The sequence below is a fragment of the Camponotus vicinus genome, unplaced genomic scaffold, assembly GCF_025532165.1.
Source record: "Camponotus vicinus isolate PSW18456_S1 unplaced genomic scaffold, iyCamVici1.0 SCAF_9, whole genome shotgun sequence".
NCBI classification, from domain to species: domain Eukaryota; kingdom Metazoa; phylum Arthropoda; class Insecta; order Hymenoptera; family Formicidae; genus Camponotus; species Camponotus vicinus.
In genome coordinates, this window is record NW_028141981.1 from 7,571,071 (window position 1) to 7,586,172 (window position 15,102).

Genomic DNA, 15,102 nt, shown 5'->3' on the forward strand with positions numbered 1-15,102 from the left:
GAGTTATATTTCATTTTACACGATTAATGGATTAGTTAACAACTCATTTTGCTGTTTCTTCACCAGTGCATTCACGATGCACTCTGTGATCTCTGACCCACTCATAAATGTGATTCTGAAAAATATAGCTTATTAAAAAATAAACTACTTCACGCTACAAAAAAAAACAAAATGTAGAACTCTAATCAATAATTTAATAAAAAAAAAGTTAAAATCAAGCTTACTTAAAAAGCCACAGTCTGGAAAATCATAAGAATAAATCTCATCAGCTACTCTGCCTTGTAAGATCGATGATACCATAATCTATGAGCGCCAGCAGTAACGCCTATTCCCGAAATGACACCAATAGCGAAGTCTATAAGTTATAAATGATTGTTGATAGTATATATTTTATTTTATTATTGTATTGATACAAGCAATGCAATTTAATAACTTATAGAACAGCACAAAAAATAAATAAAATACATACGCCAGATGAACGTCTAAAGTTTAGCATAAAAAAAAGTTAGATAAAGTCCATAAAGGCAAGCAAGATGAATATAAATGAAACTAATGACATTTCTCCAAACAATTTCCCATTTATAATCTATTGTACGTAGTTTTTTCGCCGACACTTCGTCAATTTCTCTAAATTTCATTACAAAATTTTTTAATGTTTATTGAGTGTCATGCTGTAAACAATATGTTTAATATATGTAATAGTAAAGTGTAGTGCCTTTATTAAACTTCTATTATAATATTCTTGCATTTCAGTCAAAAATTTTAATATTACGAATTTCACATTATAATTTTTTATCACATATTTAACTATGTAATCATTTTTTATCTGCAGTTACTTTATTTATTTCTATTTTAAAATCATACTTGATCTCTGTTGTCATTACTTTATCTACTTTTATTTTAAGATCATATAATATTTATCACTCGCAAAAATAAATATTTTTAGGAAGTTTTATATTTTATATTAAAATATATATGATTATATCAGAATTTTTTCCTATATTGAAGAGCATGCATGTACATACAAATACACAAGATAAAATATATAAAAATATATTTAAAAAATACAAAAATTAAGGAAAGAAAGAATAAAAGCTACAAAACGTTTATATTGCATAATTTTTATTGAAACTCTTAGAATCTTGGAAGAAATTTAAAAACTGTAAGAAATGCAAAAAATTCGAATGATCAAATTCTCAATATATTATATAATAATTTTATTATCATTAACTATATTGTGCAATCATTACTTTAATCTAATTTCTATTTTTAAAATTATCTTTTTATATTTTAAGATATAATTCCATATAATTTTTAGTATTAGATTAAATTACAAGAATTAAATTACAAGATTTATATAATTATTACATATTTTCATTTTTACAATTAATTCTAAAAATATAAATATAAATAGCAAATTACAGCATATATTTCTCAAGCAACCGTCCGAAAAGCTTATAAGGAATGTGATACACTTTGTCGTAGAGAAAGATCTTTTTTCATTACGACATTCCTTATGAGCTTTTCGGACGGTTGCTTGAGATCGTATGCCCAACCAATTTTCGCGCAGAAATCAATAAACATCGTAGTAAAATTTAAACTGTAATTGCCTAATTCGGCCGCCTTATAATCCCATGGAAACACGTGATGATAATTGTGCCAGCCTTCACCGAACGCTGCAAAGGCAACGTATTTGTTTTCCGTCGGATTTATGGACCTGTTTTTAAAATGTATCAGATAAAATTAATTATGCAATAAAGAGACACTGAAGCTTCTTTCAGTCAAGTTTATATAAACACATTCGTGTAATTTCTATCTGCTTACGCATCATATGGCTTTGAACCCCAAATGTGAGCCACACTGTTGACTCTCCATGTACAGTTTAAACCGTAAACATAACGTATAATCTGTGACATGAAAGCTCTGGACCAAGTTTCATTCCATCCGTAAACAGGCACCATTACCGGTAGTAGAAAAGCAAAGATGAAGCTTAGTATCGGGAAATATCTGCAAAGAAACATAAATTAATTAGTACACTTATAAAATTTCTCGTTATATGAAATCGTATGTTAAATGATCTTGCAAAAAACTCTTGAAAAGAAAGAAGATTAACACGAAAGTGTAAAATTTAGAAAAAGGAATTGCTAAAATATCGTATTTAGAATAATAAATGCATTTTCAAGATGAATTATATGTATAGATATAAATAAATTTCACACACATCTTATATTCTTTTTCGTTTCTTAGATAATTATTTCAACATAATATACCATAATTAATATCTTTAAGATATGGACTTACTTGCAACCAAACATGGCGACAGGATCTGCCAATATATCTCTCATATCGATTTGACTACCCTTTCGAATCACATCTGGATGTTTCTTCAACATCAACCAGCCAACGTGAGAGAAGAAAAATCCTCTATTGCTATTATGCGGATCCGCATCCGTATCCACGTATTTATGATGCACTCTATGATCTCGAACCCAGTCAAAAAGATTATTCTATAAAAAATTATTACAAAGAAAACTTTTTATTACAAAGAAAACTTTTCCCTCTAGCTCAAAAAATCAATTAAAAATTTGTTTACCATGCCGGCCGAAGCATACCAAACCAAAAGTATAATTCTAAGCGGCCATTTTGCTTTGTAAGCTCGATGAGTCCAAAGACGATGAGCACCGGCAGTAATGCCTATCGCTTCTATCGCAATGTGAATGAGCACTTGAGACAAAAAGGATCAAATTAATTAATATATTTATGAAATTATGCATAATTAATAATGTAATTATACGTATTTTGCACGGATGTCATGTATTGATTGATCTACAATAAATCCATTATAAAACGCTACTATAAATTATAACGATTTTAATTAAATATAAGATATGAAATTTTTGCCAAAAATTATATAAAGATTAAAATCTATCTATTTGATCATACAATCAAATTTAAGATTTTTAACTCGGGTATTCTCAAAATGGAATCAAATATGTATGTTTGTTCACAATGTGTTTGTGGTAATTGATATAAGTGACTGACGCAATGTCTGTAATGAAATCAAAGTTATACAATAGAAATGAAAGCTCTGGCTTGTCTGCTGTCAAACTTTTATCATTCTTCTCTTTTATCACGTAAGTCTAATCGATTTGTTTTCAGTCAGTCAATGTCGATTTCTGTAGTTAACTATGGCATTCTTAGTAAACGTGCGATACACTTTCAATGAAATTATTATATATGTGAAACGTTTACATATATTTGTAAAAGAGTACTTAAAAAAATAATCAGTCTTATATATTGAAAAAAGGATAAATTTCATCTTTTTTATTTAAATATTTTTTCCTGTAAATTAAAAATTCGAATTAATAGAATTTGCAATCTTCCAAAGAATACTCACTCCAAATGTTCGTCCTGAAATCTTTGCACCATTCAAAAGTGAAACAAGCATACAACATGCTCATATGAAGAAAAATAATAAATATGGCATTAAACCACTTCACTTCAGTCTTGAACTTGAACAATCCTTCAGACTTTATACATGTTTCGTCTCGGTTTTGCATATCATCCGTGATGATTGAAGATTCCTCTTTTCCTTCGCAAAAATTTTTCTCCGCATGCATTTCAAGGTGGCGTGCTGGTCGAGGACATTAAAAATTATTTAAAAATTGTTAATTATTGAAATATCGATCTGAAATTGCATATGTAGGCTGAACTTGAGCAGGACTATCGGGAACTCTTGCTAAAAATAATAATGTTCAACGCGTTTTGGTACTTTAGAGGGAGAATATCGTGCTGTGTAATTGTAAAAAATTGTTTAAAAAATAGTAAACGGCCGGAACTCTGCGTAAAAGCGTTTTTAAAGGATAGAACTTTTATAGAACTGTCGAGAACTGTCGTTAAAACTACGGAAAATCATCAGCACGACACATTTTTACTAAGTGTCGTGCTGGTCGAGGACATTAAAAATTCATAAAAAATTATTAATTATTGAAATATCGGTCTGAAATTGCATATATAGGCTGAACTATAGCAGAACTATCGGGAACTCTTGCTAAAAATAATAATGTTCCACGCGTTTTGGTACTTTAGAGGGAAAAGTGTCGTGCTAGATTCGCGAAGTTAGCACGACATTTTTTCGATTTCGATTTTTTAATATAAGGAACGCGCAACTCTTTTTAATTTTTTCAGGAACTGTAGAACTATGTAAAGTGCTATCAGAACTCTTAGTATTTTTTAATTATTCGTAGATTGTCGTGCCAGCTTCACAGACATTCCAAAAGTTCATCAAATATATTATATTTTCTGTGTCGCAATAGATCTAACGAATCAAGTAAAAATAAATACCGATATTATACGATTCTTTTTTATGTTTAAAATTAATAGTTGGAAGCATGACTCACCAAAAAAAGCGCGGAATCGGGTGAGTATTAATAATAATTTTATTCGGATTATATGCACGTTAATTTGCTGTTATTTATCGCGAAAGACAAAAAAAAGCGTGATTGGCCGCCATATCAAGGGGTTGGAAAAAAAGCAATAACTAATACTGGCAAAGCAGAGTAGACTAATTTGATAGGAGGATAATTTGATAGATAGATCAATCTCGTATCGACTTACCTCTCCTTATAAATCCTCACAGCTAGTTTGGGATGCTGAAGCCGGTAACAAATTGTTTCTTTCGCCAGGACGACACGCTGAGCAAACGAATAGCAAAATGTGGTTCTTTTCCGCCAACGTGCAATGATTATTTTTTTCTGCTGGTAGTTTCGCTGTTTGCGGATACAGATGAATTGTACAGGTGGATCTAGAGACATACGATCTAGAGACAACGAGAAACGAAGTCAAGAAACGACGACAAATACGACTGCGAAACCGATATCACGCGGCGAATATATATTATTGGTAATATTTATAGAGAGAGAGAAAGAAGAAGAGAGAGACTATCGACACTGCCGCTGGCCACATCGTACAATCACTTAGCGAACAGAGCCGGCAATTTGCATGTGACATTTTCGTCTACGGCTTCATAGATGCGGATTATCGCTTATTAGTGATACGTATGTATGTATATATACATGTATATAGAGTAATTTATGATTATATTAATATCAAATATAATTATTGTTTATAAATATAATAATTATAAATAAGGCAAATAATTATAAATAAGAATGAAATTTATTGATTATAATTAAGGATTCATTGAAATTACATTATTTAATAAGAGGAAGATATATAAAGAAGACAAAGGCCCATATTCTGAATCCTCTTTTATCGATAAAAGTGCCTCTACAAGTGGCATATAAGCTTTCTGATTGGCTATAGGCCACTTTTAGAAGCACTTTTATCGATAAAAGAAGATTCAGAATATGGACCAATGAAGATAAAGAAAGAAATAATTATTTCTTGTATTCCTTATTCACGCTGAACATAAATTTGGCTTCCAAAATACTTTATTATGTTACAATTTAGAAACATTTGACACACTAAAATTAGTTAAAAAAATATTGTAACATAATTTATCATATTATATATATATATATATGTTACAATATTTTTTTAAATATAAAATTTTTCTAATATATATGTATGTATATATATTAGAAAAATTTTATATTTTATTTATAATTAAATCTATATTTTAGAAGCATTTTCACATTTAAGAAAAAAAATATTTAATAAGTATATATTTTTTCTTTTATATTAATTATTATTTACTTAATAATTAATTTATTAAGTTAATCATTGTTTATTGATTATATTATTGTGTGACAATTTTATCAATTAATTAGTTTATTAATTCTTTTGCTTTTTGATTGATATCCAAGAAACATTTATTACTGTCAAGAATTGATAAGTTGTTATTTACAAAGGTTGGATTTAATTTCCTATTTAGTTCTTCTATTTAATTTTCGATTTAATTTTTTCACTGTATATTAAACTTAAGATTTTCTGGATCTTCAATTAATAATTTAATTATTATAATTCTTATATTATTTTCACAAATTATACTTTTTACTTTAGAAATTTCTATGAGATTTATTCAAGCTTATGTTTTTTCTATTTTATCAACTTTATATAGTATGGAAATCTAAAAGATTGGAATATATTCCAATTATTAGTCTAACATTTAAATTTAATGACCTAATTTCTTTAATTAATTTATATTGATTTACATTTGGAAATTTAGACTTATAAGCTGAACAATACATTAAAACTGGCAGCGCCAAGTTTTTTTAATTAAAATTTTTTTTACTTTTTTGTTTTATATTAATTTTTAGTTTTCAATTTTTAAATAAATTTTTAATTTTTTAATATTATTATTTTTGAAAATTAAAACTATTTTGTATAACAATGTTTTCAATTAAAATATTTCTATTTAACTTGTACAAGTTTTCTTCCTTGTACTTCTATTTATCTGTACAAATTTTTATTCTTAGTTGCCGCAATTTTTTTATATCACTACTTTTGTAGACAATATGACAGTTGGATACAATTAGTGCATGAACCTGGCGCCCTTTTTTTACCTTTTTTTAAAAAGGTAAGTTTTTGGGGATTATATCACTTCTTTTTTTAGTCTAATTTGCTAAGAGATATTATATTAAAATACACACACACACACACACACACACACACACACACACACACACACACACACACACACACATATATATATATGTATATGTATATTTTTTTAAATATATAAGCAAATGATATAAAAATATATATAGAATAAGTATATATAATATATATTTTATATATATATATATATATATATATATATATATATATATATATATATAATTATAGCAGACAATCTAACAATTTGTCATAAATCAGTTTAAGCTTGTTCAAATGAGAAATGAAGCTTAGATACACGTTCTATCTCACGACAGAGAGAATATCTAACGTGTTCTTCAAATAACTCCTGGAATTAACACCGGCAGTTTCCTACGGGATTACATCGAAGATCCGTCTAACTCCTCCTGATGTGATCTAGGAATTGTTGATATCACTCTGTCGTACCTAATGAAAACAATCCTTCCGATAATCTAGTTGATTATATACATGTATATTCAATCAGGATTATTCTCAAAATGAATGACAATAAAAGAAATAGAGAAAGAGAGAGAGAGAGAGAGAGAGAGATAATTCGATATAAAATATTGATCGTAGTTTTAATTCTAAATAAATATAATAAGTTAAATTTAATTATGTACGAAATATTTTATAGCAAGTCCATCTGCGTGTTTAAAGCTTCGATAGCGGGAAATTCATTCAAACAGTGGGTTGCAAAAACAACAGATTATGATCGATGAAAACAAGTTAGTAGGTCACGATAAGTTGCATAAAAATGATAAACCGCGATATAAAATCCTGATAAGTTTCTATGATTGAATCACAGTATAAGATAATACGATATACGTATTTAAGCAATGCTTTACAAATACAATGATCGATACTTGCGATACATTCATTAGGAAAGATCTAGAAAATTACAAGTTATACTTTTTACCAAATAAACATTTCATCTTTTCCTTCTAAAAATATTCACCATCATATATTTATTTTTTTAGTTTAAATAAAAATTTTCGCTTATGATACAGAAGTTGCTGACGCGTAAAGATCTTTTTTCGTTTTTATTTTTAATTTTTATTTACTATCTTTTAAACCTTTATAACTTAAAATAGTGTTTATCTTAATAAACATTATATATTAATAGATAGAACTTTAAACATTTTTGCGCTGATATAATTTATTTTATATTATTATTATTTTTGGATTAAAAACACACAAAATTGTCAAGTTTAAGAAATGGAAATCTGTTACGTTAATGATCAATTAGAAATATGAAAAGCAGAATGTTTGTTACAAAATTATTGTGTAATAATAAATATTTGCTATAAAATAATATTTTGGAGCAACAACAAATTAGTAACACAGCTTTAACGTTTATCAAGAGACACGGCAGTGTCTCGCGCCAAGTTCATGCGAAGCATTAGCGCGGCACTCCGTGTATCTATACGCGAGTCGGACAGTTGAGAGTAAGAACTCAGATTATCGGATTTCAATAACGGCTGAACGGATCGAATTCTTACTAGCCTTAATCGATAGAGCGGGTTTGAATTGTATAAAGAAAGTATCTTTATTTTTGTGCTGCGTGATCTATAAACGGAGATATCATAACGCAAAGTCGAAATATGAAAATTTTCAATTAAGAAACGTCTTTATCATCATCATCATCGTCATCAACGCACATGTACACAACACATAGAAAGAAAAAACGTACATTTCCTACTCTCGACGGAAGATTGCGCTAATGACGCTTTGCGATATTTGCGATATTAATGACATGTGTCATATGTGTCATTAGTGACATGTATCATTAACCGCACTTTGAGTAGTGATAAATAATAAAGTGCAAGTTAAATAATAAATAATAAAATTATTAATTAAAAATTCGCAAGAGCCAGTAAGGTATGATAATTGGAGCGCAAGGTAAATAAATATATCTATTTTACAAGCCAAATATAAACACATATAATATAATTACTTGTAAATTTTTGTCTTATTTAATATATATTCTTTGCCATGCTTTTCACATGCGTTATTTAATACTGTTAAATGAATAAAACATGTCGAACCTATTATTTCTTTAGCAATAGTCCAGATTAATTTTCTATGTAAAGTTATTTATTATTGATGACATGAAAATAAAAGCTATAACAAAATCGATATTACATAATTCTTCGCATGGAAAATAAAAAATTAATTTACAAAACTTTATAAATTAGAAGTATATTAATCCATGAACTGTTTATATGGGAAAAATACATTCCAAGAAATTGCACATCATCCAACAAATAATGTGATGGAAGTAAAGCAAATTTAATTAATATTTTAGAATTTTAAATAATTTCAAATAATAATCATTCGATGCTATCGAAAAGAAAGGATTTATATAACAGAGAAATGTTCGTTTAGTGCATTATAATAAGTATGTAAAATTAATAACAAAATGAATAGTAATAATTATTTATAAATATTTGTATACACAATTAAAATATTGAAATAATTATCCATGTAGTAATTATGCATGAAAATAAAAATTATAATAATTACATGATAATATAAAACAGTACATAATTATAGTTCTAATCATTTAAAAACATAAAAACATTTCTCTTATAAATAAATGAATTATAAGGAAGTCAGCAAAATTATATTTAATACTTTCTACATCTTATAATAATAATTATAGCATAAATAATATTGCATTATTTTTACTGATATTAAAAAAATTGAACAATTATATAGATTTGACATACTTCTCTAATAAAAAATAGCGATAGAAGAAATTGTGGAACTTATGTTATCATATAATATATTTCGATAAGAATGAGAATCAAATAAAATTATTAATTTATTAAATGATATCAATATGATTTTAAAATTGCTTTAGAAAATAATTTTTATCTAGTGAATATATTTATAATTATATAATATTGTACTTTCGATATCAAAGATTCGATATAAAACGACGAAAAGCTGTAAAAGATAATTCATATCCTCAAGAATCCATTTAAAGAATATTGATCATAATTTTTATTTCTTCATGATCATAGTTAACTTAATATAAAGGAAACTTGAAATATTTTAGAAAACATATCGAGATTAGGGCGTTTAAAGTTTTGATAATCAATGGTAGGCAATTCGACACAAGTGCATGAGATACCACTGACACTATCGATTCTATCACTATCGACAGGCATACTAACGTAGAGCTTCGGAAGGATTTACGACCGCAGTTTCCACATTCACTGATGACTGTAATGTAACGCGCATTCCACGGATTCTCCTTCGCATCTAATCGCACGCATGCACGCTCGTCAACTCAGCTGCATCCGCGAACGGACGCAAGAGAGAAGTCGAAAATCCGCGGTAATTAACGATCGACGTCTGGGAGATGCGCTTTCGCGATATCGAAATGCCTCACTTTGCTTCGGGAAATCGTAGGCGTGATCAACGATTTATCATCGTTTCCTCGCGCCAGAGAAAGCGGATTTTTTTTTTAAGCGCAACCTCTCGTGGCGCAAAAGAACGTGCATGCATGCATGAAGCTTTTGTCTGTCTTTCGGAAAACATGCAATGGAACTTTTGTTTTTTAAACGGTTCGCAACCGCGCGACTTTTGACCATTGACCCGATTTTATTGGATAATAATTTTAATCATTTTATGAAACCGACCTGAATTTATTGAATAACTAAATTACACAAAAACCAATAATATTTTTGCTCTTGCACAAATGCGTTTCTTTATAATTATTTTTAAAAATTTTAGGAGGTGTTTTTTATATATACTATGATGAATTTACACTTTTATAAAAAAATTTAAAATTCAAAATGTGTTTATATTGAGAAATTCGAGATTCGAATTTCGGATTTTGGATAAAGCTCTATCACTGCATGTCTCCTTTGGATCCGATAAACACGCGATAACTAATATAAGTTCAGGTGTGTTACTTTTATTAAGAGACGCGAGAACTTTTTCCGAAAGCGTACGCGCAAAATATTAGAAATATAATAAGCGTGCGTGCAAAATAATATAAAATTTTGAAATAAAATTTTACTAAAAATTCTTATATATATATATATATATATAAGAATTTTTAGTAATATATATATATATATATATATATATATATATATATATATATAATTGTGCGTGTCAATTATCCAACTGTTTTATATTATTTTAAATATTAGTTAAATTTTACTAAAAATTCTTATATATATATATATATATATATATATATATATATATATATATATATATAATTGTGCGTGTCAATTATCCAACTGTTTTATATTATTTTAAATATTAGTTATATATATATATATATATATATATATATATATATATATATATATAACTAATATTTAAAATAATATAAAACAGTTGGATAATTGACACGCACAATTAACATTAAGGAATATTATATGCCAATAATAAAAAGCTGTGTTTTTCTGGAAACATTTCTTTTAGATTGAAAGACATTTTTCTTACAATTATGTATTATGAACATTTATTTGCTTCCATCCTAAATTCTCATTTGTAACCATTACTTCCAAAGAATAATTTTCAACCACGCATATTATGCATCACATTGCGAGCAAATCATATGTTCCGGTGAAGCCGTGAAATTGCTTCCAAACTTCAACGCTAATAATTTTCTCGGTCGAAGTATTTATTCGAGAATCAATCGTGTGCATTAATTAACGACAATTTAATGGCATCGACATTGTTGCATCTCTTTGACTCTCTGAAATTTATGAGAATTTATCAATTTCAATAAGTTTTGTGTATTTTAATTCAATTTTATTATTAAACGCAAAAATGAAAGAGTCAAATTGATTCAGATTATTTCATACATATATCATAAAATCGATAATCATTTCTGTCATAGATCGCATTACATTTTCAAGCAATATACGACTCGTAATATTACGTTTTCTGAAAGTTTAATAATTCATTATTTTATCAAATTACAGTTCATATTTCAATGTTATTTCAGAAGTAAACTATCGAAGCTAATGGAATCGGAGAGAAACGCCTATTGTGTTTTTGTAATGTAAGTCATTAACGTCTCGTATATGGTTAACAAAATAATAGTCCCATTAGCAGAGTATTTTATTGTGCATTTATTTGATTTGCAATATCTGTCGAATAGTAAAATAATTTCTATGCAAAGCGAATGGCGAGTGTAAATTTCGAATACATTTCAAAGTATATATTACAGCGTTTAATTCGTACCTAAACACGAATGTATTATGAATTCTAAGAATTTCCAAGAAACTAAGAAGACAAGAGATTGCACCATGAAACCATAAAATTTAACCATATATTCATAACATACATCAGGAAATTAATAATATAAGTATATTAAAAAATAAAATTGAATATCTAGGTGAAATCTATAATCTAATGTTCGAGAATCTTTGATTACGAGAATTAATAATAATTGATAAAAATTATATTCTTATATTCTAAAAATTTATAACTGTCATTTAAAATGTTTATCTTTTTTATCTAAATATTTAAAATTTCTTTTTTAACTTTAAATGAATTTTTTTCTCTTATTAATGAGACTATTTCCATCAATGAGAATTTTTGTTGCATTTTTATTCTTTATAAAAATGTAACATTTTTCTGAGGTACCATTTTTCCATTTCATGGGTACCATATTATCTTGTTTGAAAATTCATAACAAATAAAATCGACGAGAGACGAGAGTGGAAATGCTCTTATATATATTTCTTCTCTTTGTGCGTATCTCAGAGTATATCTAATAATAACTCAGCAAACGGACTGATTCGAGTTAAATTTCATATCAACGTCCCCGGCGTACTTTTCATGCACGGTCTGATGCCGTGTTATTCGTAGCACGATTTCTGGCGTAAACGCCTTCCGTAGACGTTTCCCGTTATATTTGTTCATGTTGCAGCCTGACGTATATTCCCCCCTCGTAATATTTACATTGCCGGCAACGAGTCATCCAGCTTCCGGTCGTGTGCAAATAGGGCGATTCTCGCGCTATTCCCGAAGACACCGTCAGGCTTATAAGACGCGGTAACGCCTTCGGCCTGGATTCTAGAGCATGAACTTATCGGGAGCGAGGCGGTAAATGCGCTATCATTGCGCAAGCAACTGGCTCACAATGCCTTCGGATCGGGTAAAAAGTACGCGGTGAAGGAGCGAGCGAGCGAGCAAGCAAGCCTTCCGTCGATCGAATTATCGAGGAGATTGGTCGCGATTGGCACTCGTTGCAACGCGAGAACCACGCTATAACTTTTGCCGTGAAAAGGAAAACGGCTGATGAAAACATCGATTTCGATTGCTGCACGTTATTATCGACATATTATGTATCAAGGCCATGGTTATCAAGCTTTTCTTGGAGCTCTCGAGAAAGAAAAACGTCCGCGCTATGTATATTTAATTGCTTCATTACCATTCTTACCTTTCCATATCTTATCATTTCTGGCATTCGCTATTACATTTGTCTCAATATTAATCTTCGTTCAGAGATTGTTTTCCAGCAAAAAATTTTTTATTATTTGATATTTTTCTAACTACATTACATTCCACTTTTTTTAAAAAGAGAGATGATAAGAGATCTTGTTCGAAGAAGATATCAGTTGTAAACTGAGAACTTGATGAATTTAAATTATATTGAATTACATTCGAATATATGACGAGAATCTAGAATTATTTTGAATATTATTCGAAATTAAGTAAGTTTTGAAAATCTTAATTAATTTGAATATTTTAAAGGCCAATACTATTTTTATAATATAACGTAAAATATGTAATACATAAAATTTTTGTCTAAAAAAATATCAAATGTTTAATAAATACTAAAACACACATTACAAAGTATGCGCTATTTATATAGTTTCTCCTACTATATAATATAGTTTAATTTTATATATATATATATATATAAAATATATATATATATATATATATATATATATATAATTAATAAAGATAAACATTTTCATGTGTGTCACAATTAACAGTAATTATTTTAAGTTGCTTTGTAAAATTAATTTTATAAAAAAAAATTTTTTAAGCAAGAAATATGATTAAGAAATAAAGAAATTGCTTTAGAAGGCAAATTTTTAAATAAGATTTTATCATTGCACATAAACAAAATGTACTTTATCTCGTGTTATTATTTCACTACACATTTTTTATAGTAAATACAGATAATAATTCTATGTTCAAGAATCATAAAAATCTTTGGAGTGTATCCAGTATTCAGATATACATACATATACATAAAGACAGATTTTGCTAGATATTTAAACTTCTATAAAATATCAAGATATTTTCAAAATTTTTAATCTTGTTTATCAAAGAAATCTGAATTTTATATAATATTATAATATACTAGAATTGTTTGAAAACTTTTAAAATGAATATATGAACGCCCACTATTAATGATAATCCTAATTAAAGCCAGGATTAGATCCCCCATTGGGTAGAGTAAGTGTTCCTTAGCTTATAATCCCGATTTTGTATCTCATAACACTGGTTAACAAATTCTATCATATAACTTTTCGCATTTTTACATTGTTACAAACTTATTGCATGTTTTAGAAGGCATGATTCTTACAAAAGTAGCAATAAGCGAAAGCGTAAAATTAAATTTTACGGTTTATAGCCTTGAATCATTTTATTTTGTGCATTTAGAAACACACTCTAAAGTTATTGTATAAATTGATATACATGTAATTAATTGATGATCAAATTTGTTAGTATATAAACCATATAATTACTTAATCTAGGACTCGTTATATAAGAACGCTTAATCTTTACACTCATGTTTAAATCGTTTAGACACAGTTTACGTTATTAGAGAGTAATCTTTTTCTCCATGTATAGAGTTATGTTGAATAACTTTCTAAAATAAATTATTGTGCACTTTTATTTTATCACATGTAAAATAAATTTGCAAATTATGTTTTCTCTAGATTGAGATGGCAACCTAGATAGTGAATTATTAAAATAGTGGACTATTTGTTGCTTGGTGCTGTGGTTTATTGCAAACAATGTAGAAAGGTAAATCGGAATTTTCGCAAGCAAAATCCCGAAATCTAACCGATAGAATCCTTTAAGCTCATCGAGCGTATACAGTGCATGGAGAAAGAGGGAGGTGGGAGATTTCTGGACTACTAAAACGCTGGAAAACTGTAATAACCAGAGATACAACGTTAATCCCGAAGAATAATGCTACAATCTCATCGAAAGAGATAAAAAGTTCAGAGAACTCAATGAATAGCATGTTTTCGAAGAAAACTTTTTTAACAGCCAAAATGTAGAGTGAACTTTCTTGGAAATTTTAAAAGTTATTTTTCTTCTCAATACTGTTAGTTTATAACTTAATCTAGCGTGTGAAGGAATTACATTTAAAAAATTTTTTAAATAAAACATCCTGAACAAACTTATGGACTTTTTTGGTTTACTATAAATTGTACCAACCGGCAAACTAAGAGAAGATAGCAAAACTTACTTTTTGCTTAATCTCGAGAGCCGACT

The 15,102-nt window shown here is 28.0% G+C and overlaps 1 protein-coding gene and 1 long non-coding RNA gene across 4 annotated transcripts in view; one reads left to right on the forward strand and one right to left on the reverse strand.

Moving 5' to 3' along the window:
• Positions 1-1,439: 1,439 nt before the first annotated feature.
• LOC145977363 (acyl-CoA Delta-9 desaturase-like) overlaps positions 1,440-15,102 on the reverse strand; it is a 31,403-nt gene continuing 17,740 nt past the window's right edge. Inside the window, exons 2-7 of the mRNA XM_083109289.1 lie at positions 4,618-4,819; positions 3,398-3,634; positions 2,594-2,724; positions 2,302-2,507; positions 1,825-2,007; positions 1,440-1,717 (exon numbers count right to left, since the gene is read on the reverse strand). Coding sequence (XP_082965415.1) covers positions 1,456-1,717; positions 1,825-2,007; positions 2,302-2,507; positions 2,594-2,724; positions 3,398-3,620 — 1,005 coding nt within the window. The 5' untranslated portion in view covers positions 3,621-3,634; positions 4,618-4,819 and the 3' untranslated portion in view covers positions 1,440-1,455. The remainder of the gene's footprint in view (positions 1,718-1,824; positions 2,008-2,301; positions 2,508-2,593; positions 2,725-3,397; positions 3,635-4,617; positions 4,820-15,102) is intronic.
• LOC145977136 (uncharacterized) lies at positions 8,366-14,879 on the forward strand. 3 transcript variants are annotated; one of them, XR_014440428.1, is made up of 4 exons: positions 8,366-8,499; positions 9,770-9,942; positions 11,576-11,632; positions 14,538-14,879. It is a non-coding gene; the product is annotated as an uncharacterized LOC145977136 (long non-coding RNA). The 3 variants fall into 3 exon arrangements; XR_014440427.1 differs by lacking the exon at positions 14,538-14,879 and adding an exon at positions 12,506-13,086; XR_014440426.1 differs by lacking the exon at positions 14,538-14,879 and adding an exon at positions 11,801-11,917.